Below are 16,533 nucleotides of genomic sequence, written 5' to 3'. Positions count from 1 at the left end.
TATCTTCTAGCACACTGTTTATGTATTTTTTATTTATATATCTATTATTTTTTTTTATTCATTTATTATCTAGCTTATATCTTATATATAAGTATATAGATCGTATATCTATCCAGCTCAGTATTTATTTATTTATTTAGTTTTTTATTTATTCATCCATTTATTTATCTAGCTTCTATCTTACATATAAGTTTATGGATCCTATAGCTACCTTCCTCTCTGTTTATATATTTGTTTACCTATGGTACTTATTTTTATCATTCCTCCAGGCTCTACTTAAAACATGATCCTTGCCCTGTCTATCTCCCTTGCCAGATCCCTTTGAGGCTTTCATCATTTTCTCAATCCGCCATGAGATAAGACGAATAGACCTTCACAAGCGGGATTACAGCCTGCTGGTTCCAGGGCTGAGGAACACCATCGCCCTGGACTTCCACTTTAATCGCAGCCTCCTTTACTGGACAGATGTGGTGGAGGATAAGATCTACAGGGGAAGGCTCTCTGAATCTGGGGGTATGTACAAACCCAAGTTTATTTCTGAGCATGTGTGATATACATGAAAGTGGCTGTGGTTTAATTGCTGCGGAGTTAAACGACAAAAGTCCTTTGGATTCCCTGTGGATCATGAAGCTGACATGCAGCACTCGTAAAAAGACTCTTTTGGAATTAAGGGCTGAAGAGCCCTTTAATATTGCAGAAGAGATGTACACTTACTTGATAACCCTCCAACAAACTAATTTATTCCAGAATAAGCTCTTACTTGAATGCACTGTGACCTTTTGAACTAGTGCTGACTTTGCAATATAGGACGAAATACGCATCTGTTGTCCTTAAATTATAAGGAGGATATCTGGTCTTGTTTAACAGCTAATGAAGCATACCAGGCAAATACACATGCATAGGTGAAACCTGCATAGCAGAGGCATAAAAATAATGATTCTGAGTCCTGATAGGAAGTAAAGGGGTAAATATTTGTTCAAGTATGGCTTTAATTCTCTGTATGTGAGCCATAAATCATGTTGACAGAAAGGTTCAATGTAGCAGTAAATGATGGCCAAATGGAGAGATTTGTTCTGGGTACATGCCCTGTCAACACCCACTTCCTCCAAAGCAATATGATACAATAGATAAGTGAAAGTAGCTCAGCTCAGGTCTAAAGGTAAGTCCGTTTAAAATGTATCTCCCTAGACTTTAAAAGCAATTTGAAATATTTATTTTAATCAGTGATGCATGCGATTAGCCGACTGGCTAAATTCAAAAACCTTGTCTGTTGGCACCAGAATTACTAGTTGCTTGAAGTAATTCTTCATATTTTTCATCAGTTTAAGCCTCTCATCCAAGTCAGAAGCTATATATAAACTGTAATGCAGCCACCCACCACTTGTGGCAAGTGTAGCTCTATTTAATGGCTAATGCCTGGCAGCCACATTGCTCTATGACCTGATGTAAACAACAATGAAACTACTTGATAACTGCTTTATCATGGTTTTAGTCAATATTTGCAAATGTAATTTTGGCAGCCTCAGAGAACATCCGCCCTAAGATCTTTGGCACCCCCACCCTGGGGGGGGGGGGGTCTGGACCCCAGGTTGGGAACCAGTGCTTTACAGGAATCTTTTTGCCTACCTACCCCTCAAGTCTTGCTCATAGACGCTGCTTCAGTAGCTTGAGACACTGTCTATGATTGCACTGTGCTTTCACATACTTAGACTCAGTGAGCTAATATCGACTCTCCAGGAAATTTATGTCAAGTTTAAATACACTACAGGACCAGAAATCTTCATATGTTGTTGTTAAGTACCTCCCCCTTATTAATGATAAATCAGAGCTTCTACATTGTTCTGTATTTTAGCAGTGCAATCACTCTGCTCTCTTTTTATTTCCCTCTGTGGAGGTAAAGAAATCTTCTCTTAGCTGTACCCGATCTGCACTTTATGAGTCACATAAAAGCACCATCATCTGAGAATATTTTTAAACAACTAGATTATAAATATCATGGGAAAACACTTTTATTAGGTGAATGCAGCCCTTTCAAAAGCAGTCTTCTTTATGTGGTGGAGCTTTCCTCTTGAGCTTTTCCTTTGGTTAAATAATGTTTACCCCAGCAGACAAAAGAGACATCAACCATTGCAGTTCCCTTGACTTCAGGTTGTTTCAATGCTATGTAAACATTCTTTGTTAAAACCGTTGTTTCAGGGGTGACAGGGATCGAGGTTGTCGTACAGCATGGACTGGCTACCCCAGAAGGCCTGGCTGTGGACTGGATTACAGGAAAACTTTACTGGATTGACAGCAATCTGGACCAAATAGAGGTGGCTGAGCTTAATGGAGATATGCGCACCACACTGATCGCTGGAGGCATGGAGCATCCACGGGCCATCGCTCTCGACCCAGGGCAGGGGTATGTTATACGCGGTCCATCTTGGTTGCTGTGCTATCCATTAGGCTCTGAGATTATTGGAATAGAGTAAAATTACAACCTCTTTTTTCTCACTTCTGCATCTGCCTCCCTTGATGTATGAAGATGTCTGCTGTGTTAAGGTCCATTAAGGCAGCATATATAGAGTACATCAATAACAGTGCTGTGTGCTCTATTCCAGTAATGACAACTGATGTAGCTAATATCCCTCCAACCACTTCTCTAGCGTTATATGCTTTGCTAGCCATTCACTCTTCTTCTCTGGTAATGCCTCTCTTTTTAAAATAAATGCCCCTCAATTTATATGAAAACAATACTGTTCTTATTTTGTTTCACCATTTTCCCAAGAGCAAGAAATGTTGTTTTTCCTATTTAGATGAATAGAAAGGTAATGTTAGATGGATTAAAAAGATAGAGTATGCACTACACCTTCTATAGCACCCATTATCATTAAGGCAGAGCAGTTCATTGGCATAACATGAACACTTATCAGCCATGTTCCACCCTTTTCTTTCTCATTTAGACTTTTTGCCTAACCTGAATCACTTAATACTTATTTGAGCCAAAAGTAGCTCTCATTCCAAAAAGCAATGTCTGATGATAATCTGTAGGGCGCATGAATAATATCCATCAATCAATCAGTCAATCAATATTAAGTACATACACTATATTGCCAAAGGTATTCGCTCACTTGCCTTGACTCGTATATGAACTTAAGTGACATCCCATTCCTAATCCGTAGGGTTTAATATGACGTCTTTCCACCCTTTGCAGCTATAACAGCCTCAACTCTTCTGGGAAGGCTTTCCACAAGGTGTAGGAGTGTGTTTATGGGAATTTTTGACCATTCTTCCAGAAGTGCATTTGTGAGGTCACACACTAATGCTGGGTGAGAAGGCCTGGCTCTCAGTCTCTGCTCTAATTCATCCCAAAGGTGTTCTATCAGGTTGAGGTCAGGACTCTGTGCAGGCCAGTCAAGTTCATCCACACCAAACTCTCTCATCCATGTCTTTATGGACCTTGCTTTGTGCACTGGTGCACAGTCATGTTGGAACAGGAAGGGTCCATCCTCAAACTGTTCCCTCAAAGTTGGGAGCATGGAATTGTCCAAAATCTCTTGGTTTGCTGAAGTATTCAGAGTTCCGTTCACTGGAGCTAAGGGGCCAAGCCCAGCTCCTGAAAACAAGCCCACACCATAATCCCCCCTCCACCAGACTTTACACTTGGCACATTGCAGTCAGACAAGTACCGTTCTCCTGGCAACTGCCAAACCCAGACTCGTCCATCAGATTGCCAGATGAAGGAGTGCAATTCGTCACTCCAGAGAACACGTCTCCACTGCTCTAGAGTCCAGCGTGCTTTACACCACTGCATCCAACGCTTTGCACTGCACTTGGTGATACATGGCTTGGATGCAGCTGTTCAGCCATGAAGCTCTCTACGCACTGTTCTTGGAAAACATGGGCATAAGACAGGGGCAACCCTGAATGAAAGCTAGGCTGCTGTTAAGTGTAAGTTAAGAGAATGAAAGTCTCTGTAAAGCAAAAAGAAAAAGAGTAAATACGTATTTTAGGTGTATTTAAGGACAAAGGGCTGAGTTATGAACTACCAGGCCAAAATTCAGTAATGCAGCTGTAGTAAAGGCTTCTCCAGGGTGTTGTGGGTGTGCCAGTTGAATGAAACCTCATCCATTCTCAAAAGATAAAAAAGGGAAGGGAAAGGGAAATTTATGAATGAAAACCAGTGTTGGTGTTCTGTAAGGAAATAGGCCTTTAGAGGTTCTGTTTTTAATGAAACAGAGTCATCAATTAAAAAACAAAAAGGATTGTTAAAGAGAGGCCTCAGAGGTGGATAACAGAGCAGTGCTGGTCTTAATTTGCTGGAAATGTTGAGTGTGGGATGATCTGTGAGTTTTGGCGATTGAACTTGCAGTCTGTGGCAGCCTCCATAAAAACCAGTCACAAAAGACCAGTCACAATTATAAAAATTTACAATATCCAAATTTATTTTCAATTTATTTTTTAATATCTGTGAACTATTATTTACAGTGTTGCAAGTCTTTCTGGTAGGGCTGTGAATCTTTCCTTCACAAGAGGATTCAATTAAATTCCTAATTCACAGACTTCAATTCGATTCAGTAATAATTCATGAATCGTTGATTTGATTTGATGAAAACCGATAAAGGAATCCTATTAAGTTTTGTTTATTAAAACTGAGAGAAAAGGGGAAAACAAGATAGTTTTTAAACAGGCTCTTTGAATTTATGTATGAGACAAAACCTCAGGCCTTCTATGCAAATATTCTATCCTTCTGTTTATGAATTGAAGTCTTTAGCTCACCCACCTGTCCAGGTATCTCATTAGCAGTGAGTTAGGGAGATGAATATAAAATTAGTTGGCTGCCATTGTACTTAATCAGAAGAGTAGAGACAGTGAGGCATCTGTAAAGTTTTCCTTTCTTCAAATAACATCTACATGACAAAGGGAGAGGAGTGTAACTGAAGGATGCTTTGCTGATGCATTGTTTAACACACCTAGCTACCTAACTACCTAGCGTGCACCTAATGTTAGCATTGCTTTTGTGAAAAGGTAAAAGGTCAATCGACTTGTGCAAGATTTAAGACACTGAGCCAAAGCATGGCAGAACAATCTAGGAAAAGTCAGCGGAGCCCCGGTGAACAAGTTTGTAATGTTAGTCAGTGTATCAACCATTTCATGTCACTTATTACTGCTCCAGGGCTCCACAGACCAATGAACTGGGTTCTTTTATGTAGAATATGGTTATCCAGTTCAAATAAGTTTATCTTACAGTTCTTAGATCATCAATGCAGTTGGCATTGGCTATACGCTCTCTCTCTTGTAGTCATATATTTTCCTAATTTCTGTAAATACAAAATAAAGATAATAAATGCACATAGAGATAGCACTCATTTTGCATTTCATATAATGTCTCTTCCCTCTGTCATGAAGGCACTCTGAGCTAGAGAACAGTAATGTGTTCTTTATGTTTGTGCTGGAATGTTTTCACATACAGAGCTTTTTTTATTTCTGTTAAGGCCAGCTAAAATATGCAAAAGTCCCTCTTTAGATTTCTGTCTTTCATGGGAACATTAAATATTTTAAAACTGTGGCACTCTGATAAGTATTCTATATGCACAGGAATCTTCAAATCTGTCCTTCAACAGAGGCCAGTTAAGAGAGGCTTGAATCAGACTAATCAGGTATGCTGGAACCTGTCAGAAGCTTAGCTGCATTTATCAAAGACCTGTTGCATGTGGATTAGAGATAGTTAGATGATTTCAGTATTAAAGCACTTCCAGAAACCTCGGAGGACATTCAATCAGTTTTTTAAGTAAGGAAAGTTTTTATTTTATGAAAATTTAAAAGCTGCTGCAATGGATACGTGGTACACTTATCAAAATCTGTTTGATATCACTTAAATTATGCCATTTACCTTGAATATATATCTTAAATACTGCCACTTTAATTTCATAAATAGTGACATGAAATAAGTGGTTAACAAACCCAAAACATTATCTTTTTTTTCAATTTCCTGCAACATCTTTATTAGACTAGAGGTGTGCAGGGGACTTTTTTCTTAATCCCGCTCCCACTGGAATTCTGACCATTACAGCCCACTCCCACAGCATGAACCATTCAATCTGGCATCACGCACACATTCTTACAATCCATGTTAAATATTCAGAAGAACAGACAGTTTATTTTATTAAAGGAATGCAAGCACCAGCCTGAAGCATCAGCTTGACAAAGTTTCTTCCCTAAATGCAACCTCAACACTCATCCTTTTCATGCATAACGGTGCCACATAGGGATAAAAAAAAAAAAAAAAATGCTGAGAGCCTCAGACTGGTTTGACTCCTGGTTATGGCTGAGTGATAAGTAACCTCTACTGACCTTCTTTTCACATAATTTATTTTATTGCCATAGAGAGGTGGAACTGTTTCCTGATACTTGGAAAGTTCATTCGTTATAAAAACTGCAGCACACTTCCATCAGCTCTCATAGACAATAGTTTAATCTTTACACTTTAAACGCCATGCCATTACCTTCCTAGATTGTTAATGCAATAAGATCAATTTGCATGAAGGGTTTTTTTCCCCAAATAACTGCATAATGGCTCAGCATCTTTGTGCTGGTGCATATTTGCTGGGATTAGCCCACAACATAATAAGGGCAGCATTAGCCCTACCTTTTGACTTACTTAAAAAGTTTTAGTGCAGACATACCCTTTGGCTGCACAGTGACAGACGCATTTTCAAACATGTTTATGCTGTCCCACTGATTATAACCACCCAATAGCAAAAATTAAACCGTGATTTCTCAGTGAATGATTCTAACACCAATGTGTGACACATCTCCTGTGTTATCTTGTTTAAAGGGGACATATTTTACTGTTTAAAGACAAGTTTATATTGGTCTCAGAGGCCCCCAAAACATGCCTGTGGAGTCTGTTGTTGAAAAAACAATCCAGTATCCCGTTTTAGCCATGCTCAGAATGAGCTGTTTCTGTGCCTGTCTTTAAATGTTACTGCACTGTCTGACTCCACCCCTGACTCCGCCCCTCTCAGGAAATAGATGTGGCTTAATGGATGTGGCTCTCCTGATCTAGATCAGGTTAAGAGGGTGGAACTTTCTTCCAAGCGTTGAGGGCCAACCACGCCTGGGGGTGGGGCTAACTCCCCACATGACATCATGAAGGGAAAATCTGAGAACAGCTTGTTTCAGCACACATTTTTTTTCTGGTACTTGAGGGGATTGTGGACAGGCCAGGGGCCCATATTTTTGTTAGAAAAGCCTGAAAAAGTGCATGATATCGCCCCTTTAATATGAGCACAGAGAAGTGGTTTAAAGAGAGCTTACTTTTATCAGGGATCATGGAGCCGGTGTATTATCACATCCTGGCTTGCCAAATATGTTTCCTTGTGGGCGTGTTTCAACAAAGCCTAGTTATTTTCTAGCTCTGTCATGGAAAAAACAGTCCTGAGCCCCAAAGGACGTCTCCTCTTTGGCATTGTAGCAGAGTGAGTGTATGTGTTAAATTGGGGATGTGATGTAATGGCACATAATAAAGAATGGAAACATGGATAAGGAGGGGAGCAAACTGAAGGGAAAGGTGCAGCAATTTTGGATTTTATAGAAATTCTGTGCTTATTTATGATTTTGTTATGGCACCAGTTTCAAGCCAGTACACCAAAGAAGTCTTATGAGAGGTATCAAGGAATAATGGAGCAACACTGTGGTATGCAAATGGAGACAGACGCACCGCTAATTATAGTAGTAAGATTTACTTTGTAAAATACAAATGTCTGTTTTAATAAATTGAATAAGAAAGTCTTTAAAAAGATTCTCTCTGCAGGGTACAGTAAAAGCACTGAGAGACCCTGGCTTACCTTCAGTGTACTTTGGCTTTCATATGCACCAATCATCTCTCACATCTGACCACAGATTCTTGTCCTATGTTTCACTTTGTTTTTATCAGCAGTACACATCTAAACATTACTCTCTATTAACTGAACAAGAATAAAAAAAAGTTGAACTGGCTTATTGAGGGACTTTCCAGTTTGAACATGTGTATGCATTATCATCAAAAATGGAAATTAAATAAAATAGCAATATGGTTACATAAATCAGTGTGCCAATTCAGAATTTAACATGCAACACATACAGTATTACATAGAAAAATATGTGAACAAATGTACTACATCTTTCTCTGCCGTCTGTATTTTGCTTATATTTCACATTTGGTGCTTATGTGTGATTAATCCTTTAAGAACTAGCCTGTGGTTGTATACTGTGTCCAGTATATTTAAGATTAAAGCAAAACCCGACATTTCTAAAATCAATTTAACACTCTTAAGAAATGAGTAATCTGCTCATGCACTCTCTGCTATAGTACTCTTTTACATTTTGGAGGATGACTACATTTCATGGCTGTACAGAGTAGGATTAATGGGTGCTTTTGGTGCCTAAAGGCGCATTTCCATTCCGAGGCAATAATTCTAATCTAATTACTTGAATCCACTCAAAGGAGTGGGTCATTGATCAGTGAGGCCTTATCAAGTGAATAAGGCTATTGATCTGGACAAGGATATTTCTTCCTAACACTGTTTCGTTGTCGTCAGTGTGTGATTTAAGCTTGAGCACCCATTTTCTCATTCGTTCTAGCTGACTTTGTGGATCAGGGCAGGACAGAGGTGACGTTTGCCGGGTTGGAGTAGGGCTCGGGATACTGTCTATGGTCACATCAGTGACTGTGTTCATTTTCAGGCCCCACTGAGCTGTGAAAAGTCATATAAAACAGATGGCCTCCCATTTCAGGCCTTGTCGCAGATGTTAAGGGTTCCAGTGGATCGGTCATGCTGTTCTTTGACAGTCAGGGCTGACATTATCTGTGCTTATGCATACAGTTAACAGCATTATATAAGTAATTACTTTGTGTTGCAGTAGTGTCTTTGACAAGCCCATATGACTGTGGAATTGCTCTCAGAAAGGTTATGAGGCCGTTTTAGTGGCTGTATGTGAAACCTAATGTTATGCAGGTTTGTGTGTAAATTTCTCTCCTACTTTAATTTACGCCATACCGTTACTTATTGCCCTGTATTTCCTGCTCATAGGATCCTCTTCTGGACAGACTGGGATGCTACTTTTCCTCGGATTGAGGCTGCATCTATGAGTGGGGGAGGTCGTCACATTGTGTTCAAGGATATGGAAATCGGTGCCTGGCCTAATGGACTGACTCTGGATCATTTGGAAAAGAGAATTGTCTGGACAGATGCACGGTATGCCATTAGAGTTTTTGTGTTGTATGCAGAAGCATTAACACCTTTATAAATCTTGATACTGTTTTATAATTAAACTGTAAAAAACTCACCCGTCCTTGAGTAAAAACTCTACTTGACTTTCCATTTCCACAGTTGGCATTGAATAATGGAGGGCATGTATTATTTAGAGATCAGGCTAACATGACCATCTTTGGTTTTAAGTGAGTCTTAAACAAGTGAATAGATCCATCTGTGGACTGGGGGTGTACTTTAGTCTGCCTACTTCTACTTTTCCTTACAGTCCTTTCAGAGAGCAGTTAAACTTTGATATGACCCTTTATATTTGTGTGTTTTTGAACAGCTCTGATGCCATCTTCTCTGCACTGTATGATGGGAGCGGGGTCATCGAGATCCTCAGGGGCCATGAGTATCTGTCCCATCCCTTTGCTGTGTCTCTCTTTGGAGGCAACGTGTACTGGACAGACTGGAGGACAAATACCTTGGCAAGAGCCAACAAGTGGACTGGACGTAATGTCACAGTAATCCAGAAGACTAGTGCTCAACCTTTTGACCTGCAGATCTTCCATCCAAGCAGACAGCCACAAGGTGAGAAACTCTTGCTTAGCTACTTTAGATTGCACACACACATGCACATGCACACTCACTAAAGAGATGTATAAATATTTTTTTCATTTGTTTTAAGATTCACAGCAGAGACATTAAAGACCCTGTAAAGTGAAATCAAAAGTTTGTGTCTTAACACACCTGATATGTTGGAATTTGGTTTGCTGTAAACATGTGAAAACACTGAGATCTACATCTACAAGATCATATATATATATATATATATATATAATTTTTTTAATTAAGTGATGCAAGACAGAACATGACAAGTGAGGGACATAACATTTGCAATTCAAACAGTGGCAACAAGACAAGACAGAGACAAGCAGGAACTTATAACATTGTGATCTTTTAAATTTGAGGGTGTTGAAGGGCTATGTTTTTGTGTGTGGGTGCATGTGTGTATAAATATGTTAGTGTGTGTGTGTATATTGGTGTGTGTCAATGTGTGTGTGTGTGCATTTATTTGTTTTTGGGGAACGTAATGGAATGGTGAGGGTTTGGGATGTCGGTTTTAGCTGGGATTGAGTTGTATGATTACATTCAAGACAAGAAGAGAGACACTGTAAAAAAACAGCAGTATATATGGATGTAGGAAAAATATAAGTAAAGGAATAGTTGAGTGGAGGAGATATGAATTATAAAAAAAACTGATAGCATATGATAAGATAGATTTCCCCCCTCGCTTCTTTTTTGCTACTAAGTACCTAAAGCTTTGAATTAAATGCTTTTTACTTATACTTATACTTGAGTACAATGGTCATGTACTTTTTTACCTGTGGCTCAATGACTGTTTGGGTTGACCCTAAACCTCCAAATAGGATAAGCAATGTAGATAATGGATTGATAAATCTCTGCCTAATGACTGTGGCTCAGTAGGTAACGTATGTTGTCCGCTAGCAGAAGGTTGCGGGTTCAATCCCCAGCTCCTGCAGTCACATGACGACGTGTCCTTGGGTAAGACACTTAACTTCAGTTTGCTCCCACCGCTTTGTCAGTGGCATGTAAATGGATGCATTTAAAAGGGATTAGCTCATACTAATGGTCAATTCTCCATAGCAACCTCCGCCATCAGTGCATGACTATGGAGGGAATGGGTAGGTGTGACCTGTGGTGTGAAAACGCTTTGTGTAGTCAGGTGACTAGAAAAGCACTATACAAGTTCAAGTCCATTTACTCTCTTACCAGCACAATTTTTACCCCATGTGCTCTTTTTAAATGTAAAATTCTGTCACGTTGCTGAAAATGGATCTTTAGCTTGTGTTCTTCAGTGAGTTACCATTAAATGTATGTAGGGACACAGATCAAAATACATTATAAAACAAATCTAACAATAACGGTTAAATTGTAAGGCAGGGTTTTAAATGCAACAGGGGTTGCATGTCAAAAGGTTTAAAAAAGAGTGTCAAAAGGATTCAGGCATGTCAGCCTTCAGTTTTTCTGCTCTTATTGCAATGATGATCAATGATGATGCATTATTTTGCTTAATTTAGCAAGTGTATGTGTAAAAGGCAATAATGCAGATAATTAATTAGGTTGAATTCACAGGAACGCTGAGTATATTTGTCTTTCCATCTAAATTATTCTTGTTAGCTCATTTTAAAGCTTTCCCCCCGTTTTTAATGAGCATGAATTCAGCACTGCAGAATAAGAACCACATCTGCTAATGAATAATAGTTGCAAATCCAAAAATCCAATCAATTACTGACAGGAAACATTTCTTATTATTCTGAACTTCATTATTCTTGCCAGAAATTTCTTTTCAGTTAAGTCTTTGAATATGAATATGACACTGTATAAAAGGAAATCAATTATGTGGAGGCTATGAGAGCCAAGATTCTGACCACAGATGATGCATCGTTTATGTGCTGTCTGAAAGAAAAGTGTATATGCCAATCTTAACTTAATATGCTGATGAGTCTACAGGATGCCTTTCCAAGTTCATTTATAGTTTAAAATGTGATTTTAGTTGTTATTGATGTATTTTGCTTAATGTGGATTTAGAATTAATTTGTTATTGAGGTGTAAAACATAAGAAAAAAATGGGTTGATGGATCCGTTTCCACTACAGGTTTCCTTTTATATATTGCCAGATTGTCTTATTTATCCTGTTCTGCCCTAATATTTCAGCTATTACCCTTAAATAAGCATTATTAGGGACATGATTGGGTTGGCATTTTGTCATTTAACCTCTCCTCCAGTGTGTCACAAGTTAATTTGCTTGTTTCTTTCCTGTCTCAGTGTTCTCATGACTGTACACCATAGATAAGTACAAGCAGCTTCCAAATATGTCAGCCAGTGTGCTTAATCTTTTTTAAAAAAGCTCACGGAGAAAGCTGCCTATTCTCCACCCTTGCCAGAATGAGGGCCTAAAATGTAACACTCAACATGACTCTGAGCATCTGGATGGGAGGAAAAGAGAAAAAAGGAGAGAGGGATGAAGCAGGGAAGAAAAAGCTAAACACTGACATGCTGCTGATCTGGGTAGCACAAAGCTGGCAAACAGTGATGTGTGTTGGCTTTGGTGCTACTTCTTATAATAGTCTGACCTTACTGTAAGTGTTCACATTAAATCACTTCTTCAAATTTGACCTGCCATTTTAAAGCTTACACTTCAGATAATATCATCTTCATGCTACAGAAGCAGTCATCTACTTTTATTCTCTACCTTTATGGAAATTCTTCCTGTCAGAATCTATAAGTTCTGATGTGATTTGCATTGCTGGGTTTTGATTGGCTTTGCTTCACTACTCCAGCATATGACTGTATGTGTATGTCAGAAGATGACATTCAGAGGGGGCCTATTCATAGCCCCTTAAGGCTGCCTTTCCTCCCACTTCACCCTTGGTGTATTTTAGCTATTAGACTGTGGATTATATTGTGGTAGTTGATACTTGAGAAGAAATGGCTCTCCCCATCCTGGAAAATGTGGCCTCATATCAGAACCCCCTGGCTTATGTTGACTGTTAGTGGTTTATGTTGTAGGTCTGACAGGCATTGTGGGAAGAGTACAAAACACTAGAGCTGAACACTCATGTAACAATAAGAACTTGGTATGAATAAACCCACAACTTACAGAATTTCTTCGCCCTACTGAGTCATTAAGATAACTCCTGGACTGCTTCTAACCAAGGATGTTCCTAAGCATCTATTTTCCTGTTCGGCAAAACGCTTATTTAAATTTAGTTTAACCAACTAGTCTAAAGAGAAGAGAATCCCTGGAAAACAGTCAAATTCCTCACAGGGTCATTGTGTCAGCAGGTGTGATGTTAGCCTGATACACTCTCTGCAGCGTGGCTAACATTAGCAGCTAGCACAGCCAGTCTTTGTTCCTCTTTGCAGATTAATATCGTGCTTTGGTATGCTGCGTCTTTTCACTGAGGTGGAGTAGTTATATGTGAGTTCAACCCTTGACAGCCTACATACCACTTAATTTCCATTTATGGTCATACTGCGCTGTTTATGCTACACGCTAACCACTAAGCCACTGCTGAACTTCTCATATTTACATACGGTGAAGTGCCAGACAGGAAGGCAGTGACCATTAACTGAAGCTACAGCAGCTACAGCATTAGCCTGTTTATTAAAAAAAAAAAAAAAAAAAAAAAAAACTTTAGGTAATTGTTTAACTGACTCATAAATCCCACGCTGGCTAATTTGATAAATGAATTTAACAGGTTTACTGATTAACCGCGCGCAACCCTACTTCTAACAATGCATAGCTTAAAGTATCAACTTCATCACATTACTTGATGAAGCTGATGTTGCTGCTGTTGCAGGATCTTTACCCATGTCGATGAAATTGGCAGGGCGTTATGTAAAGGTTCCTGTATCTTTGTTTCTTTGTTTGTATGTGTACAAGATAACTTGAGAACGGAAAGTCAGAACTTCACCAAACTTTCAGGGGATATTGGGATAGTGACAGGGAAGAATCGGTTAGATTTTGGTGATGATCCGCGCACCTGTCTTGTTTTTCTCGGACTTCGACATTTTGAACACCATAGTAGTCAATGGGAGCGTAAGTTTTTCGGTGGCGCTGCTTAGGCGTGGGTCTGCCGCCTCAGACGGCCATTCTAGTTCATTCTATTTTATGAAGCACTTTTCCACAGTGTTGACTTTCAGGCTCTTACCAAAACTGAAAGACTTTCTTCACACTCTCAAACCCCTGGTAATATCTCATCTTCATCAAATAAAATCCAAAATGTTGTTTAAAGTTAACAAGGACCAGCTTCATTATTACACAGCCAACCTGATCACATTTCAGCAGGACTCACAACTAAGACCCTTCTATATGTTTATACATCTGTTCTTTATACTAACCCTAAAGCTGTCTTTGCACATTAAAGTTACCCTCTGAAATCAAGTGACTCCATCTCCAGATCCTTTACTGCTGCCAAGTGTAATTTTTTTTTCTTTCATTCTTCTGAGCAAAGTATCCGTTACAGTAACCTGGTTTCTCTCTCTTACGTCTCCAAATGCTTTTTTAATCAAAGGAAATAGTACAATCACTGCGCTTTTTAAGCACCTTTGTTGTCTTTTGGCCACTCAAGGTGTTTTGCACCACGTGTAGCATTCACCTATTCCTCCAACAATGGAGCTGCAAGGTGACGTCAGCACTCAGCAAAGCCATGCCCTAGGAAGAATTTGGAGCTTAGTGTCTTGCAGTAAGGGTACTCGGACAGGCAGACATCAGCTGCCATTAGCTGCTGAATTTCTTATGAGATGATGACTTTCTCTACCTCTAAGCCACAGCCTGCTGTTCTCTGTTGACTGTGTCACCTCATTATCCTGATGCCTCTCTGCCTCAAACAGCTGTAATAAAGCTGACATGACTTTTGAATCCCAGTAACTCTCCCATCAGAAAAACTGATAACAGTACTGTCTGCTAAAACACCTACAACCTTTGAGTCATTTCTCTCAATCAGCCCCATAGTATATCACTTTAATCAAATTATCATAATTGCCTTATATCATCTAGCAGTCATAGCTCGTCTCACCCATTTTATTTTTTCTTGTAGCTTTTATCTGTGAAGCCTGGAAGTTAAGTCAGGATACAGTGTTAAAGACCGAGCTGTAAAAGGGTCATGCCACTTTCTAATTGCTTGCTGACTAGACCACTGCAACTGTAGTTGTAGTGTCTTTAAACCCATGAAGCATGGACACTTTGTTCATGACATAGATGTACTATGAAATAAAAACAACCAATCAGTCTTCTCTCTCTGCATCCTTTTTGTGGCTCTTCTTATAAAGTCTTCTGCTACATTCCTCTTTAATTTTCTCCTGCCTTCATTCCCATTAACCAATTTTGACTCTCAATTTTTTCCTCCCTGAATTTTTTATTGATTTTTATCATTATAATGACTTTATAATGATAACTGTGTTTGTATAGCACTTTTAAATACATGGGTTTACAAAGTGCTTTGACATGCGCAGAAGCAAGTAGAAAAACAAAGCAACAAACCCAAACAGAAAACAAGAAGACAGAACGTGACATGCAGACAACATCAGCAGAATCCAAACACTTAAAGAAACTAACCAAAAATATGGATAAGATAATAATTCATCAACATCAATACACATCGAAGCCTAGACGTCATGTGATGCCATGCAAACTAAGACATCACAGACATCAATCAGAGTGCAGACATGAAACCATACTGCACAACTAAAACATCATGAACATCATCAGGATGCAGGCAACAAGGCATCAAGTACCATAAAACGATAGGAACCCAGGCAGTGCAGGAACCCAGCTACACAGGACCAAAATTAAAGACATAAGAAATTAAAAGAGAAACAAGGTGGAGTAAAAACAAAACCGGGGATAAACGAGAAAAGGTAGTAAAATGTAAATAAGAGGGCAAAAACAGATAGTAAAGCGAGGTAAAACAAGCTCTAAATCTGTAAAAGCAGTAGAATTGATAAATATTATAACAGAGCTAACCAAAAGGGAAGCAATAAAGACATAAAAGCAATAAAGTGAGGAAGGCAGTAACGATTAAAAACAGCCAGGGGGCAAGGAAATAAAATGAGGTTGACAGGGAGTATAGGTGAGATTAAGAGGAAATTAAACTAAAATATGTAAGAATCTGTGAGAAGATAAAAACCAAATGAGATGAAGACGACATCACATAAAAGCAAGCCTATAAAAATAAGTTTTAAGAAGTGATTTAAAAGATGTCAATGATTCTGCATGCCTTATCTCCTCGGGCAGGTCGTTCCAAAGTCGAGGCACTCTGTTGGAGAAAGGCCTGTCACCCTTACCCCGAGTTTCCATATAAAGCCTGCGTGCCGCGGAACGCCAGCGAATATTACTGCGGAGCACTTCGCTCCCTCTCTAGTCTATCAGAGCATTTCCATAGCCGGCGCTCTGGACCGGCAGTGGTGCGTGCCTGGAGCACCACTCCGCTCCGCTTCGTTTCAGATATGCTGCAGGTCTATTTCAGCGCCGGCTGCTGCCAAACCTCGTAAATTCACTGTCGTTCAGAAAGCACCAACCATGGAAGTCACAAGCGTAGAACATCCGGTTCTTTCAAAATTAGATTTGAGTTTCGACTTTGGAACGACCAGGAAGTTCCCACCCGAGGATCTGAGGCTGCGGGCTGGGACATAGGGGATTAAAAGTTCCATAATATATTCTGGAGCCAGACCCTTCAGTGCCTTAAAAGTAACAAGTAAAATCTTAAAATCAATTCTAAAACTAATGGGT

General features: G+C 39.3%; 1 protein-coding gene across 1 annotated transcript in view; it reads left to right on the top strand.

Annotated features, from left to right (window-relative positions):
• The window catches only part of lrp1bb (low density lipoprotein receptor-related protein 1Bb), a 245,433-nt gene that overhangs the window by 75,078 nt on the left and 153,822 nt on the right, over positions 1–16,533 (top strand). The window contains exons 22-25 of the mRNA XM_041807111.1: positions 316–513; positions 2,197–2,401; positions 9,054–9,218; positions 9,562–9,806. Coding sequence (XP_041663045.1) covers positions 316–513; positions 2,197–2,401; positions 9,054–9,218; positions 9,562–9,806 — 813 coding nt within the window. The remainder of the gene's footprint in view (positions 1–315; positions 514–2,196; positions 2,402–9,053; positions 9,219–9,561; positions 9,807–16,533) is intronic.

Source organism: Cheilinus undulatus, linkage group 15, assembly GCF_018320785.1.
Source record: "Cheilinus undulatus linkage group 15, ASM1832078v1, whole genome shotgun sequence".
NCBI classification, from domain to species: domain Eukaryota; kingdom Metazoa; phylum Chordata; class Actinopteri; order Labriformes; family Labridae; genus Cheilinus; species Cheilinus undulatus.
Note: the sequence above shows the minus strand (reverse complement) of the source record. Positions and strands in the feature narration are given on the sequence as shown.